Raw genomic sequence first — 15,380 nt, forward strand, 5'->3', positions numbered from 1 at the left:
TTGAATATGCCATTGTATATTAAATACTGCAGCAATAAGTGTGAAAAGAAAAAAAAAATAATAAACCGAAACTGAAGATCGGAACAGTTAACTTTGTATGCCATAAACTAGAATTGCTTCCACCATTACATTACATTTGTTAGTATCTTCTGCAAGTTTTACAATAAAAACTACTGATTGCTGCTATCGTGCTCTTACCAATAAGTCATACAGTAACCACCGTAAGTAATAACTTGATGTGTTTAGTTTTTTTTTTTTAATGTAAGCAAATTTTCATTAGAAGCACTGGTGCACATTTACTGTACGGATCCACAATTTGTAAAATTTACAGAACAAATTTGTAATATTTTAATAGACTAGTGTGTTACTAATCGAAATATATTTTCTTCTTACCTGTGAGATACGTAGCAACGTAAAATACATTAATGAAAGTTGAACCTGTTACGCACGGATTCACTATAGGGGTGGATTCCAAACGAGCCTTTGTCAATTTTGAGATACAGGTTTTGTTAAGTTCCATTTTAGTATCTCCGTACACTGAACTGGGTGCCATGCCAAAACTCCATAAATCAAATTAATTGTAAACAAAAGAAAACAGCGTTGTTTTCCAAAATGTCCTTGGTCAACAGTATTTTCTGAAGTTATTTTTTGTCTCGCGCCTAAAAACACTTATAAAACTCTTGTTATAGATAATTTCACCGTTATCTTACAAAAAATAGGTAATTACAGTTTCTTTTATGTAGATTACTTTCATTTCACTGAAAAAGAGTGATGGTAACACGCACACACACAAATCGTCTCCTGAAAAACTTACTTTTTTGACTTACGCTCTTTTGGAATTGATTTCTTCATTGTGAAAGTTACGTTATTAATGTGTCATGTTATTTTGATCATTTGTGCTGTATCGCCGGACAAAACGAGAATCGACAAAAAATTCCAAAATGTACTACAGTTCGTTATATTGATTAGACAACATTGTATTAGGCTAGGTTAGGTTGAGTTACAAGTCAATTACCTTGAAAATCATTTGTGTAAACCTTTACGACATGGAATAGTAAATCAGTATATGCGTATATATATGCCATAAAAACTACAGTGCTAAATGCATAAACCAACCTGTGTTAGGTGACCACTAAAATCACAGGTCTTATAAAACCTAGTTAGGGCAGCATGAAGCTAGTGGACCCGCAAGATAGCGCTGGGTGCGTCCGACGAGAACTGACACATCAGCGATGGTGTGTCCGCATATACGCGAGGATAGTGAAAACATGTGGGTTTTGGTAAGATACTTGTTTCAAAAGCACTTCTCAGGGTTTCATATTAATAACTATCCACTTGTACATAAAATACACTTTCTGAAGTATGTAGAAATAACCGCCGTAGTAGCTACCTAGCAGGTTAGGTTGGTTAAGTTTCATTAGGTTAGGTTATAACTCGATAAAACTCAAACAAGAGTGTCAGAACCTTGACACATACTGCCATTTTCACACTGCCTTTCCCGCCACTAAATCACAGCATGTGTATTTTTCCGCCAAATTGTCCCTTCCACCTCTATATGCCATGCGCTTACATCAAAAATAACAAATAACAACATATACTTTTTTAACTTCAGCTATTTCCATCACCTGACTTTCACTCATTCTTAATCAGAAATCAAAATAAATTAACCAATTCATCCGGTAGATTTCCTAAAAGTGGTCCGGCGATACGGTACTTGACCCTTAATTTGGAACACAAATATACAAGCAATGAAAACATCGGGATATTACCTATACCTTCTTTAGTAACGTACACATACATTATTTAACATGTAAGGTAATTTGTTGCCATATATAGTGTTTGCAGTATCCTCGTTTATATGCATACTCACCTTTGCTGACGCACACCCTCGCTACCGACCTGGCTACTCGTCTGCGCTCCTACCCTAACTCGTTTAGATAACACATGCTTTTTAGTGACAGTTTAGTACAAGTTGGTTAGTCTTTTGCACAATAGTTCTTATCATGTACAGATACTGAAGTTTCCCTAAAATTTATCTGACCAAATTAATGCAACTCCATGTCCCAAGAATGATTATTTCAGACACAAAAATTGATTTATTGAAAAAGAAGTATATATACAAGAAATTTGTGCTTGGATCAGTACATAAATGTGCATCGCATCGCATCGCCAATTGGTAACATTATGCAAACCCGACAGTGAATTAAAAATAAACTTTGCTAATTATAAAAGGTCATTTACATATACTAGTGTTACGGTGCGTTCTGGAATGAAGCATAACCAACTGGCGACGCAAATGTAAACTTAAACCGTTGTTATTTCTTTTTCAGTGGAACTGGCGATCGCGCGGTGATGCAAAAGAAATCTATGTCAAAGTTAGGGTTTTAAAAAAGCTGTACATACAGAGTCGTGGGGGATTTCCTGGTGATGTAATTGTTAAATAAAGTGTCATGGTTAGCAGCAGTGCGATGAGCTAACTTAGCCTAATCTTAAGTACTCTCTTTAATGTAAGGTAACTTAATACAACGTAACCTAACTTTCTGTACCCTACATTTGGAGCGCTTGTCCCTGGCGCGGGAGGTCCCTGGTTTATTGTCAGCCAAGTAAATTTGTTTTGGACAACATCGTATCCGTGGGTTTTCTGAGGGCACTCCCATACCCTCTCACATTCTTATTCCACCAATCCTTTCATTATTATTCGCTTGCATCAATCATCATTTCCCTTAACCTAAAGGGTAAAATCATGGGACGTTAAACTTAAAGAATTTCATTTTTCTTTACATTTAAAAATAATGATTGAAAATTGAACTAGCATAACCTAACCTACCCTACCATACCCTACATTTGAAAATAATTGCAAAGCATTGAGCTAACTAATATAACTTAATCTACACTACTCTACCCTACGATTCCATACGCTACCCAAATATTCTCTACTCTTCCCTATTCTACCCTATACTTGAGTGCGAAAACCGAACGTTGTATTTCAGAGTAGGTGATATTTGTGTGAAGCTTTGCATAGTTTGTAGCCAAACATTTAAGAAAAATAAACTACCCACCCTTACTTGAAAATGTCGCTTAATACGCGGACAAAGAAGTGTGATTATTAGGACAGAGCTTTCTTTTGCCTTTTAATATTTGGACCCTAGGTATATTTTATTTGGTTTGGAGTTTACCATCCCTTTCAGGAGCAATGCTATATGGGACGCGGTCCTACAGCTTAACGTAAGATCCGAATTGCATGAGCACCCGTCAGAGGATCGCTCACGTCATCTCTCTTATCAAAAAAAATGCACTCCTATAGATATATTTTGAAATATCAGAAACAGCTTCCTCTTCAGTATTTGATATGGCTTTTCTTTTGTTAAAGGATATGCTCGTCCACCAGCTTAAATCATATTTGCCTTCCCGAGGAGTCAACTTCGCCCGCTTTCTTCCTATATCTAGTATGAAAATTTACCACATGCTACGCGAATCAGTTTTCAGTTGTTACTACACTGTTTTAGCCAATCACTTGTATGGTATTGTATGACGTCATGTCGTAAACGTCATACTTTTATGCAACTCCCGATTATTCGTGGATAAGTTGATCCTTTCTCACAATCTGTTGGTGCAACGATGGAAGATTCTTATCCAAAGATGAAAATAATCAATGGATTATCTTATCCGATCTTAATTCTCTTTTGGTGCAACCGAGCGTAAGTGTTTGAAAGGTTTGTGTTACAAAAGATCAAATAATAATAAATTGGTCAAAACAATTGTGCTTTACAAATAGTAACTTCAGTTGTTGTATAATTTATTTTCAAATATAGGACTTAGGATTTTAGATTTCTGGGCTTTCGGCATCTAAGGGCATTCAGCCCGTCACGTACATGAGGGATGACGTCCCTCTGCAAGCAATTATCAGGAGAAAGGAACGAAGCGGCCTGGAAGCTAGAAGATAGATACCACCCCAGCATTTGCCTGGTGTGAATGAGGAAAATCCAGGAAAACCTCATTCAGAATGGCTGACCTGAAAAAGCTTTTACACTTTTTCGACCGAGTTGCCCCACCGGGAATCGAACCCGGAACCTCTCGCACCGAAGGCGAGAGCGTTAGCGTATACGCTACGCGGGGCCTATTTTCAAGTATACTGGGTACGTCGGATGATACGAAATAGGTGTAAAGTGTTGGTGCGAAGGAATGATTCCGTACGTTCACATTAATTTATAATTTTTCTATACCGCTTAGACTAATTATCACTTGTTAAACTTTCTGTTCCTTCAACATACAGCATTATGTTGTTTCCTTCTCATAAATACTCACATTGGGAGAGTCAGTTGTACTTCAGTTACTTCATCGCTTCAACATCCAAGAACATAAATTTTCTGCATCAGATTGAGGTGCTGGGTGAAGCTTAGCTGATTATATGATGTTGGCTTTAGAGATGAATACAAAAACGAATTTATGGCGTCCGAACAGGGACCGATTACTAATAACATTAAATTATTAGTAAATGGTTTCTTGCGGGTAAGGTAGTTAGAATTAGCCAATATAGCACCTGGAATTTAAAATTTAGTACATGATATGCGCCAGTTCGAAAGCAAAGTTCTATTGCAAAATGTAACTGTTTAATTTGGTATTGTATTAATAAATATTTCCATGGAAAATAATTTGTATACAATAGGAAATTTATTGTTGTGAGAATTTGAAAATGCTTAAGGGCAGAGAGGAAATGCTACTCACATCTTAGAAAAGCTGTTTCAGTTGCCTAGAAAGATATTAGAAAATCAAATTGAATATCAAATGTAGTATAGTTACAACATATATCCTGCAAAAAGAAAGATAACTTGTTAATTGAAAATAAACCTAATAAATAGAATGTTAAAGGTGTAAATTTAGATTTGGTTAATGAAACAAATTTCAAACTACTGTCAGGTAGAATGCAAAAGACTCAAATTACAGTTAAATAATGAATGTAACGAAACTTACAAAGTAATGCTGGGAGTAACAACTAAACCACTTCCTTTAATAGAGCACTATGCTGAAAACGAATTTTTTTAGAAAGTAGATTTGAAGAGGTAGGTTACCGTAACATGAATTTTAGCAAATGTAACGTTGTCTTGTCTTGTCTTAACCTCTATCGAGAAGTTTTGGTTTAAGGCACCTGGTGTCAAATCCTTTGTTGAATACAACGTAACGTTTTAAAACAAAATTCTTTTGTTGTTATAGTGTTGATAAATTAATTTCAGCAAAACCCAAAACCCCATACACGTTACCTTGCAACCAATTCATTTTGAAGTTACATCAGTTAATGTATGTTTTGTTATTGAAGATGGTATTAACGTAGTACTTCCATCCAAAATGGAAATTCAGGGTGAAAATAAATTTTCAATTAATAAAGTTGTGTTGAAGGTAGATACACGCCAGAAAACAAAATTATTTGCGAAAATGGAAACAATGATAGCAAATTTAGCAACAGTTCATAGTCAGCCACTGATCACAATTGAATTGTTATTGACACGAGAGGAAGAGATATAGATTTTAGGCAGAGCACGATCGTTCTAATCGTAGTAATTAAGAATAAACTATTTTGTAATAATGAAACACCAGGCAATATGAAAGAAAAGTTCAGTTCGTGTTTTGTTTTTTGCGGGTATTGATACAGTAGAGAAACACACTTCCGCTCTGTACTAATTTTGAAACAATTAGAGGGATTGAGGTCAAATGTTGAATATGAGGAATGCATGTAGAGATCCACTAAATAGGCATAATGTGAATCATAGGGAACATCTGAAAAGCCGCTATGTTGGACTTGGATCAAGAAGAATACGGAAAATGGGTCATGGGACATATGACTCTTGATGTACACCGTCTATTGAAATCAATAGTGGCCAATACAGTTTTAGACTAGTGTAACAGGAGGCGTTCCATGCTATGGCAATGTAAAAATACTATCGCAAAGATGACGTGAATGAGGAAGTAGAGACTGTGTAGTACGGTCCTTGAGCACGTTGTGTGCACGAAGGGTAGAAAGAGATAGAAACAAATCGTGGAAAATCAAAAAGAATGTTTGCAACGTATGACGGAATGAGAATAATTCCACTGGATGAATGCTGGTGTGGTACCTTGCACAAAGACACTTGTCTCATTCAGGGTTCTGATACATTCACTGTTTTAAGATCTTGGGTTTTTGGGGTATTTTTAGACTTTCTGTCAAGCAGCTGCTGCATCGTCACTATTTATCGTAGGATCATGGTTCATACTTCATCCTCTTCGGAATAGAGCAGGATTTCAAATGGTATGACCTAAATGCCCATACCGTATATCAGGAGAAGGAAAAATTGAGGGGAAAAGGGAAATTTCAGGGAAATTATTTTGTCACACTTTGGACCCTTGTAGAACAGCCCTGTGAGATCTGAAAAATTCTGATAAATACTACTCTGTGGACTAAATCTGCTTACCAAATTTCACGCTTCTATCGTGAATAGTAAGAGCGGAAAATATTTATCAATAATCCCCACAATGCCGCAGAGTACCGCAAAAGACCCTGATCTCAGGTAAAAATTTCCGAGACATCCATATTCATCCTAGAATCATAGTTTGTCCATTATTCTCTTCAGAATTCAACTGCCTTTCAAACGATACTGTCATGATTATTAAAGTCTAAATTGGTTCAATTTTAAAAACGAAACTTTTGCATTTGAGTGTACCATCACGAACATTTTATCAGTATTACTTTAAAAAAGATAAAAAAAACTGAAACGTCATAAGACAAATAACTTTTTAGAAAAAAAAAACTACGAAAATAAGCCACAAGGACTTATTACGTACTGGTTGTTTGTACATTTCTGTATAGTGAAAGTGGTCTCTCAGACTAATATATAAACTTGGAAAATTAGAAGAGAATCATATGGATACTGATCTTGCATTCGCACTATGTTTCAAAGCTCCGACGATGAACATCTACAGCTTACACTGTGTCGAGATTATAGAGAGAGACCTCCGAATTTTAAATGTAAGTTCTAACCTCTTTCTTTGAATCAGTCTCTGAAGAAGTAATTTCTTCATGGTTTCCTGCAAGGCCTCTTTGATAACTGCTCTTAAAGCATAACTTATTATTATATTGTTAATTTGATTTCATGATGTTTGAATTTGTAGACTCCTTTGAGCTCACTTGACTAATGAATCAATGTTTGATTATTAACGTCAACAAGTCTGCATATCTGTAATAATGTTGTAACTTTAGCAGAAATCATTGTAATAAACCTATATTATCAGAACTCTTTTCCTTTCACATATTAACTATCAAAGTACTAATAGGGCGTTATCATGATTTGTAATACTAGCACTATACATAATTAATACAGAGGTAACTTTCACAGGCGAGTTAGCAAATAAATACAATCACAATTTACGTAGACCAACACATTATTTTAGATTAAATATGGCTTTCCTAGCGAATAATAGAGACTAAATTCAAATCTAAAGGTATATTAGCGTTTGCTATGACTACAACTTTGAGGCCAAGATCACGAAATTACTTCTTCATGAGCAGTATTCAAATTCACCAAAACATATGTTTTGCATATCTTACTGGTTTCTGGCATACATTTCTTGCAGTTCTTTTCTTTATTTGTTCCAAACTTAGTGCAAGTATTTCAAGAATTTTCAAAAAACAAAATGGCTCGAAGACAACAAAACAAAAGTAGTTTACCTAATAGTCTTCCCATTGCTTCTCCCATGTTCATAGATACCTTTCCAAATTCAGAAGGACAGGATGCGGAAACGTTTATACAGAAATTTGAAAGATTATCTTTACTACATAAATTCAATGAAGACACCCAGAAGCAGGTCTTCAAACTCTCGTTGACACACTTTCCAGCCCTTTGGCTGAATAACAATGCACAGTATTTAAATTTGTCATTGTCAGCGTTGAAAGAAAAAAAATTGTAATAGTTTCCCCCTTTCTAATCCTCCCTTGAGGTTACCTTACTATTTCAAAAGCGTCAACAAGAAAGACGAAAAACTCACTTCATTTCTTTATACAAATACGTCTGTCCCAGCGCCTTTCACTTCCTGTGTGTTTTAAATTCTTTTTGCTGCAGTGACGCCGCGGTGGCTCAGTGGTAGAGCGTTTACCTCTGCTGCTTGGGGTCCCGGGTTCAAACCCTGCTCCCACCAAGTGAACGTTCTGGTGGACAAACACCGTGTGCGTGGGTTTCCTCGGGGCTCTCCCTTTTCCTCCCACTTTCTTCATTCCACCATTTCATTCATGACTCATCATCACCTTCTCCTTTAGCCTAACCGGTATAACCGTTGGACGAAAAACTCAAAAATTTCATTTCATTTCCTTTTTGCTGCAAACGATAATATCTCTACAACCTCGCTTCGTTCCTTTGTTTGCCCAACATCAATGTCAAGATTTTTTCCAAGTAATAGCCAAAGCTCAGATTATAGAAAATTCAGATGCATTATTAAGATATATGAATAAAACCCATCCCCGAGTTTGACGCTCTTAACAGTAGCTCTAAGTACCAGTATTACAACCCACCGCCTCCTTAGAAGTCCGTCATGGATCCGCCCCTGACTGAATGTACGAAACAGTAACAGATGTAGCACTCTAATTATAGAACACTGAAAGAATCTGAATCTCACTTTGAGCATGACACAAATTTGCATTACCAGTATTAAGACTCATAAATTTTTAGAAATAGACCATTATAAAACTCCTAACATTGAGACATATCCGTCATATGAATATTCTATGCAAGAATATCCTATGTAGGAAATGTCCTATAATCATTTAACTTATGTAAATTATAAACCTGTCAACTAATCTGTCAGTTTATCTTCTATACTTGAAATCTGATTATCTTGGTTTATTTAAATCATTTTTAATCTTCTTAAGTAACACACACACACGATAATAAATAGTAACACAATAACTTTATATCTGAACATTTTTGTAAAAAAAAATATTGAACAAAATAATTTTAATTTTCTTCTTGTGCTATTTGTTAGGTATATCTTGTAGATATTTCAGAAACATGCAGTAGCCTGTGACGTCAGCCATTTTGTGGATACTAGAATATGTTTCAGATGCTTTGATTGCTAAATAGTTTGTTTCAGGGTATTATATTGGTCAATTTCATTTTCCCACAAGCGAGAATGGAATATCGTTATTCATATCTATTTATTCTACAGCTTAATTACTTTTCTGAGTAGTTATGAACTATAATTTTCGTTCCCAAAATATTAGAGCAAATATTTTTCTTCTAATGTATAGAAACACATAATTTTAGATTCTACAGAAAAAAGAATTTTCATTTTATCACAATGTAGCATATCAGACGAAATATTACTGACGAAATATCGGAAACTTCTTCATAATTAAGCACATGCCGGTAAAATAAATGTGTGGTGAAATTCGTAAACCTAATTTCTATGTAAAGAAAGAAGTGCAAGGCAATCTGAATCAAAATAATCTTCGGAAACAAAGAACTGTACAATGCATCTTAGATCGCTTTATGTTAGGGTTAAATATAAAATATTATTAAAGATTATGATTAAAAAACGATATTTGAAAAAGGTAATAGTATACATGAGAACCCCCTGTCTTCCGTGCGCGAGGATACTTCATATTATATATTTATACGTTACCAAATTAAATCACTGCGTTGTCTTCATTATATGTGCTTAACATTCTATTTTTACTTTCTAGAATAAATTTTGTTGATTTCGATTTGAAAAATGTTAAATATTTTTAAATTTATATCATGATGCAGACCAAAATCCTTGTTGGATATAATGTAATGCGCTATAGCATATAAAGTACAAGGGCAATTAGGTACGTTCTTTTTTATTTTCGTATCAGTGGATAAGTAAATGAAAGTGGATTTGTTACCCCCTTTCTAAGTTCGTAGACACTCAATGAATAATCCCTAAAAGTATGAGCGTCCAGCTTCTTCTGGAACTCAGACGGTCTTACGTATACTATATCCTTGAAAAAAATCATTAAAATCTTTAGTTCATTATCTGTATTGTACCTTATAGTTTTACTATGTTTTTCGCTGTATAGTACTTACGTACAAAACAGAGATTTCGAAATCAATATAAGTTACTTGACAAAGAGAAAGAAAAATTTCGGGATTATGTCTATTTTGTTTTTGCTGGAGATCCTCAAGCAAATCCATCGACAGATCTTATGTTGACGAATCTCAGAAATTTAGCTCGAAATCTAAGTACTGTGAAGAAAAAACCGAAATTTATTACTCTAACTGGTGGCTTCAAACAACTTTTAGATTCGTCTATGAAGCAATCAGATTATGAGTTCAGTATTAGAAAGATTTTGAATGATATTTCTAAGCACGTTCCGATCATTTTCGTGTGTGGTGACTATATTGGAAACCCTTTAACTGAAGAAAAAGTGCAGAAATACCGTTTGATCTTTGGATATGATTATTTCTCATTTGCAGTAGGTAGTACGTTCTTTATAGTGTTGAATTCTGAATACTATATGACAGATAATCGGAATGAGCTACGAAATAAGCAGGAAGATTGGCTTAGTCAGCAGTTAAATATTGTAGTAGAAAGTGCATATCCAAATATTGTGATATTACAAAACAGACCCTTTAAGTTAATGGAACATTTTGCTAATTTTCAAAGTCAAGCAATCGATCCTGACAGAAGTAGATTACTGCTAAAAAAGTTGGAAGATTTTGGAGTAGACACTGTATTTTGTGGATACTCACTTGACTGTAGTGAAGGATATTTTGGTAATGTGGAAGTTGTAGTCACACCAGCTTTTCATAAAGATTACCCCCAAGTATTTTCGTTCATGGAGATTCACTTAGATCCAGAAAGAATACGTTATTTCTATCGTCAATTTGAAGATTTAGCTCCTGCTTAAGTATGTGCCACAACGTTACACTAATTTTCAGACTGGTGCGTGGAAATGGACATTGTAATACTAATGGTTTGGTGTTGTGGAATATAATGCTTTAAGACTGTTACAAATAAAGAAATGACACCTTATGTAATATCTATAATATTTTTGATCAGTATTTCTTTTTCAAATCGAAAGTTAAGTTTAGAGATGCTCCTCATTTTTTCAAAATAAAAATTAGTAAAATTTACAGAAAAAAATGAGGTAAGAAATGATGATTTGGAGTTCTTATGTGATGTTTAGGTGGATTCGTGATGGTGGTACGTTTTTCAGTAAAGTTATGTTTAATACGAGAAAAGATATGTAAAATGGGTACTATTTGCAAGACGCAGAAGGTTTCTATGATTCAGCAACATGGTAGCCGTATAGGATGGCGAATCGGTGCGTTGAACATGATATTTCCGCATTAACTTATACAGAATTATATAAGAATAATGAAAAGAATATATTATATTAAATTTTTATGAGAATCACGGATTACTGAATTTAAGTGATAGTTGAAGCTTCTCTGAGAACCTGTTCCAGTCATTGTTTTAGCCTAAGTAAAGTTTTACCGGGTAACCTAACTTAACCAAACCTAGCTTAACCTAACAATTTTTAATGGTTTAATTGATTGTTTGAAGGTTTGAAACTGGACGAACACTTTTAAACTTAAGCCATATTTTTCAGTATTTCTTTCTTTTAAATGCCCACCCGAACGCTAGTATTTTCACAAATTTAAAAAACTGTCTGAACATGTAGCTTTACCTTCTATTATCATTCGTATACTACACAGGTGACAGAATGAGATTCTGTTAGCAACACCACGTAGATAAGTTACTTCGAGCTGATACAGTTTTTCTATCTATCTGACATAGGTGATATGATAATTACTACTTTCGAAAAATAATAATGTTACAAGGCGAACTAAGGTATTTTCATATCCTCAGTAAGATTGTATATATACACATCTGAATTATCTTTACGTTTGATTTTCAGTTACATTACCGGAGAATTTGAAACAAGAAGACACGTGCCTTGCCGAAAGTAATTACACGGTTGAGATGAAAGCGTGCTTTGGGACGATGACGCAGAAACTTCTAACATTAGAAGGCGAAAAACTGAAATTTAGGTTCGTCAGTCAAGTGCTATTTCCGTTCGTTATCATTTAAGTCTTTATTTTTTAAAATTTCATTTTTTGCCCCAGGAATGTCTTTTTTGAAATGTTTTCTGCTTGAAGCAATGGTTTCTTTACCTCAATCCTACCCTCCTGATTATAGATCTGAAGGCGCTGGGTCACTTTCCTATTTGATGCGAATTGAAAATGGCTCTGCCATAGTTATATTGGTTCTTCTGTAACTGCTAATGTCTATTCCATTTGCTTGTTTTACCAGTGAAATTTTCCTTAAGAAAAGTTGTAATTTTGGACGATAAGTTCGTTTCCATGTAACATTTACACCACATTGTGACTATCTTTCAAGAGTCCGACGCACTGCTCTGCCCGATCACTGAGTGATTTTTGGCAGAGAATGATTCTCTCAAAATGACTTCTTGAACACGTGCTTGAACCTATCAACTGATTGACGCGAATAAAAACAGTAAGATCACATGTTACAGATTTGCATCCAATTTGCCCATATTATTACACAGTTGAATAGCTCATATAAAACTGTTCGTGGAAGTAAAGATACAACTACTGACAAGGATTCGTACATCACACCTCTGGGCGTCGTTGAAAAGATGCATCATTAAACAAAGCGTAATGTTAATTGTCTGTTCATTAATTACGTGTGTGTGTTTTGCTAAGCAGCTTTCTTCAACAAATTTGTCTCAATGTCAACAAGATCATGAATTTTCGTATCCTTACATGAACAAAGTTAATTATTTTCAAAAGTGAGTCCAATAAACATGGTTTTGTATGGACACAAGTCGGATGGTTTTGTTTGGAATATTCTGAAAAATCAGTAGTGTACTTAAGACTCTTGATAATTAAATAATTGTAAATTCAGAGATTTCTTCACTCTGCAGGCACGTCATCTATCATCAAGGAGAAGGCCATGATGTCTCAGTGGTAGAGCTCTTACCTCTAGTACGTGGGGTCCCTAGTTCGATTCCCGGCTAAGTGAGTTTGAGATGATAACCTCGTGTTCGTAGATTGTTTCGTGGTACTCCCGTTTCCTCCCATTTTCTCATTCCACCAATTCTTGCATCATCATTCACTTGCTTTAATTAGCGTCTCCCTGACTCAACAGAACATAATAGTGGGACATTAAACTGAAATATTTTATTTCATTTTCTATCATCGAAGACAATCTGTGTAGTAGCATCTACTTGATTGTAACTTCTGACGACGGTTCATTATCCGATTGATATTGAAATGAAATCTTTCAGATTACCGCCTTACGTTATGCTCGTTAGGTTAAAGGACACGGACGATAACGCAGGTGAGTGATGATGAAATAATCAGTGTTATATAAATGTTTGAGGAAACGGAAGAACCTCGAGAAATGCCACGGACACGATGTTGTCGACCACAAACTTACTTGGTCGACGATCGAACCAGTTAACCCACGTATCAGAGGTGAGTTTTGTGCCACTGAACCACCGTGTCCCCGAGGTTATTCGATTGGAAATTTAACTCAGAAACGTCGGATCGGATTCTGAATTGTAGGTGATGGGAGCGGACTACGTTTCCAAATTCCTTCGGAAAACACTACTTCGAAATAAGATATTTGATAATATATTGTAATAAAGCTTCACCTTAGAAGAAAAAGTAGGACGATAACATCCCAAATTTGGAATTTTGTAAATTTTTATGCGTAGATTTAACTCCCAAACTTTCAGAGGTACATACTATGGTTCTATACTACCCTACCAGATTTTAGTTTTGCCAATTATCAAAGTTTAACAAGCTGTCCTATGCACCGCTCCAGAAAAATTGAGGAGTAGGCCAACGTACCCATTTCCATAATTTAGAGAGGGTGGTCCTAGGTTACTCTGAATCATGGCCCACAGGAGGGAACAATGGTCTTCAGCCAGGGACAACCAAACATTTTTGGGGGGGCTGCGGTAGCTCAATGGTAGAGCGTTCACTTATGGTGCATGGGGTCCTTGGTTCGATTCCAGCTCGCGCCAAGTGAGCTTTGTGATCGACAAACATGGTGTTCGTGAGTTTTCTCATTGTTCTCCCGTTTCCTCCCACTTTCTTCGTTTCACCATTTTGATTCATTTCTTATGATCACCGCCTCCTTTAGGTTAGTCAGCATAACAATGGGGCGTTAAACTTAAAGATTTCATTTCATTTTCAAACTTTTTTTTCTGACTTTGCTACTTAGGCGCAGTGGAATGTTATCATACCACCCATCTCCTTGCAAATGTACGAAAAAGTACGAGAAAGTACGAAAAAATATGAACATTCAACTCCTGAGAATTGTTTTTTGGGGACAAAATCTTGTACAACTGAAGTAGCACTTAATCTTCAAATAATATCAAGAGTTCTTGTTACAATACCCTTGAAACTGTAATTTTCCTATACAAATGGATGCAAAATTTATTTTTCTATAAATAATATTACAAGCAACTTTAGTAAATGAGAAAGAAATGAATTAGAAATAACTTAGTTAATACTTGTAGAATTTTCTTTTGTGCTTCTGGAAGCCATGGCAGAAGAAACTAATATTGTAAAACTCTGTCCCATATAGGATGTAGGTAGAGCGAGGTAATAAAAAGAGTGTCCGGATTTTGCTCTGAAATACTTTCAGTCTATGTTCTTCCTTTAGAGTAAGCGACTATGTTTCGCAACCATACAGAACAACAGGCATGATTATCGTTTTACATATTCTAAGCTTCAAATTCCTCGACATAATTCGCGACGACAAGATATTTTGAACTGAATAACAACACGAGTTCCCTGTTTTTAGTCGACATTTAATTTCTTCGCGAATATGGTTTGCGTCCGTTATATTTGAAAGTATCTACTTTATCAAAAGTATTATTTGATATTTTAACGCATCCATAATTTGCGTATTACGATCCCGACGAACTTCCATGTATTTAATTTTCTCTCCAAACGCATGTCCCTGCAAGCATTTAATAAGACTTCTGCATTTCTTTTTATTGTTTTCCTATCATCCCCTATTAAACTTACATCATCAGCATACGTTATAACCTGGTGAATACCATTCAACTCTAGGCCCTCTTTACTATCTTTGATTTTCCTTATAGCGTATTCTAGGACAAATATGAATAATATTGGCGACAACGCATCTCCTTGTTTCAGGCTATTCTCGACGTGAAAGCTTGTGGACAAAAATTTTCCTACCCGGACTTTACTTTGGGATTCATTTAAACATAACTTAATTAATCTAATTAGTTTTATCGATATTCCAAATTCTGTAAGAATATTGTACAATGTTTCTCGCCTAACCTAGTCGTAAGACTTTCTAAAATCAATAAATAGTTGTACAGGGATATT

The 15,380-nt window shown here is 35.2% G+C and overlaps 1 protein-coding gene across 1 annotated transcript; it reads left to right on the top strand.

The window, feature by feature from the left end:
* The first annotated feature begins 1,232 nt into the window (after positions 1 to 1,232).
* Positions 1,233 to 10,891, top strand: LOC145666263 (serine/threonine-protein phosphatase CPPED1-like). The gene is made up of 2 exons (XM_081733325.1): positions 1,233 to 1,280; positions 10,061 to 10,891. Exons 1-2 carry the CDS (start codon positions 1,233 to 1,235, stop codon positions 10,889 to 10,891), a joined length of 879 nt encoding a protein of 292 aa, XP_081589451.1.
* Positions 10,892 to 15,380: the final 4,489 nt, after the last annotated feature.

The sequence above is a fragment of the Thermobia domestica genome, chromosome 12 (genome assembly GCF_964235325.1).
Source record: "Thermobia domestica chromosome 12, izTheDome1.hap1.1, whole genome shotgun sequence".
In the NCBI taxonomy this organism is placed as follows: Eukaryota; Metazoa; Arthropoda; class Insecta; order Zygentoma; family Lepismatidae; genus Thermobia; species Thermobia domestica.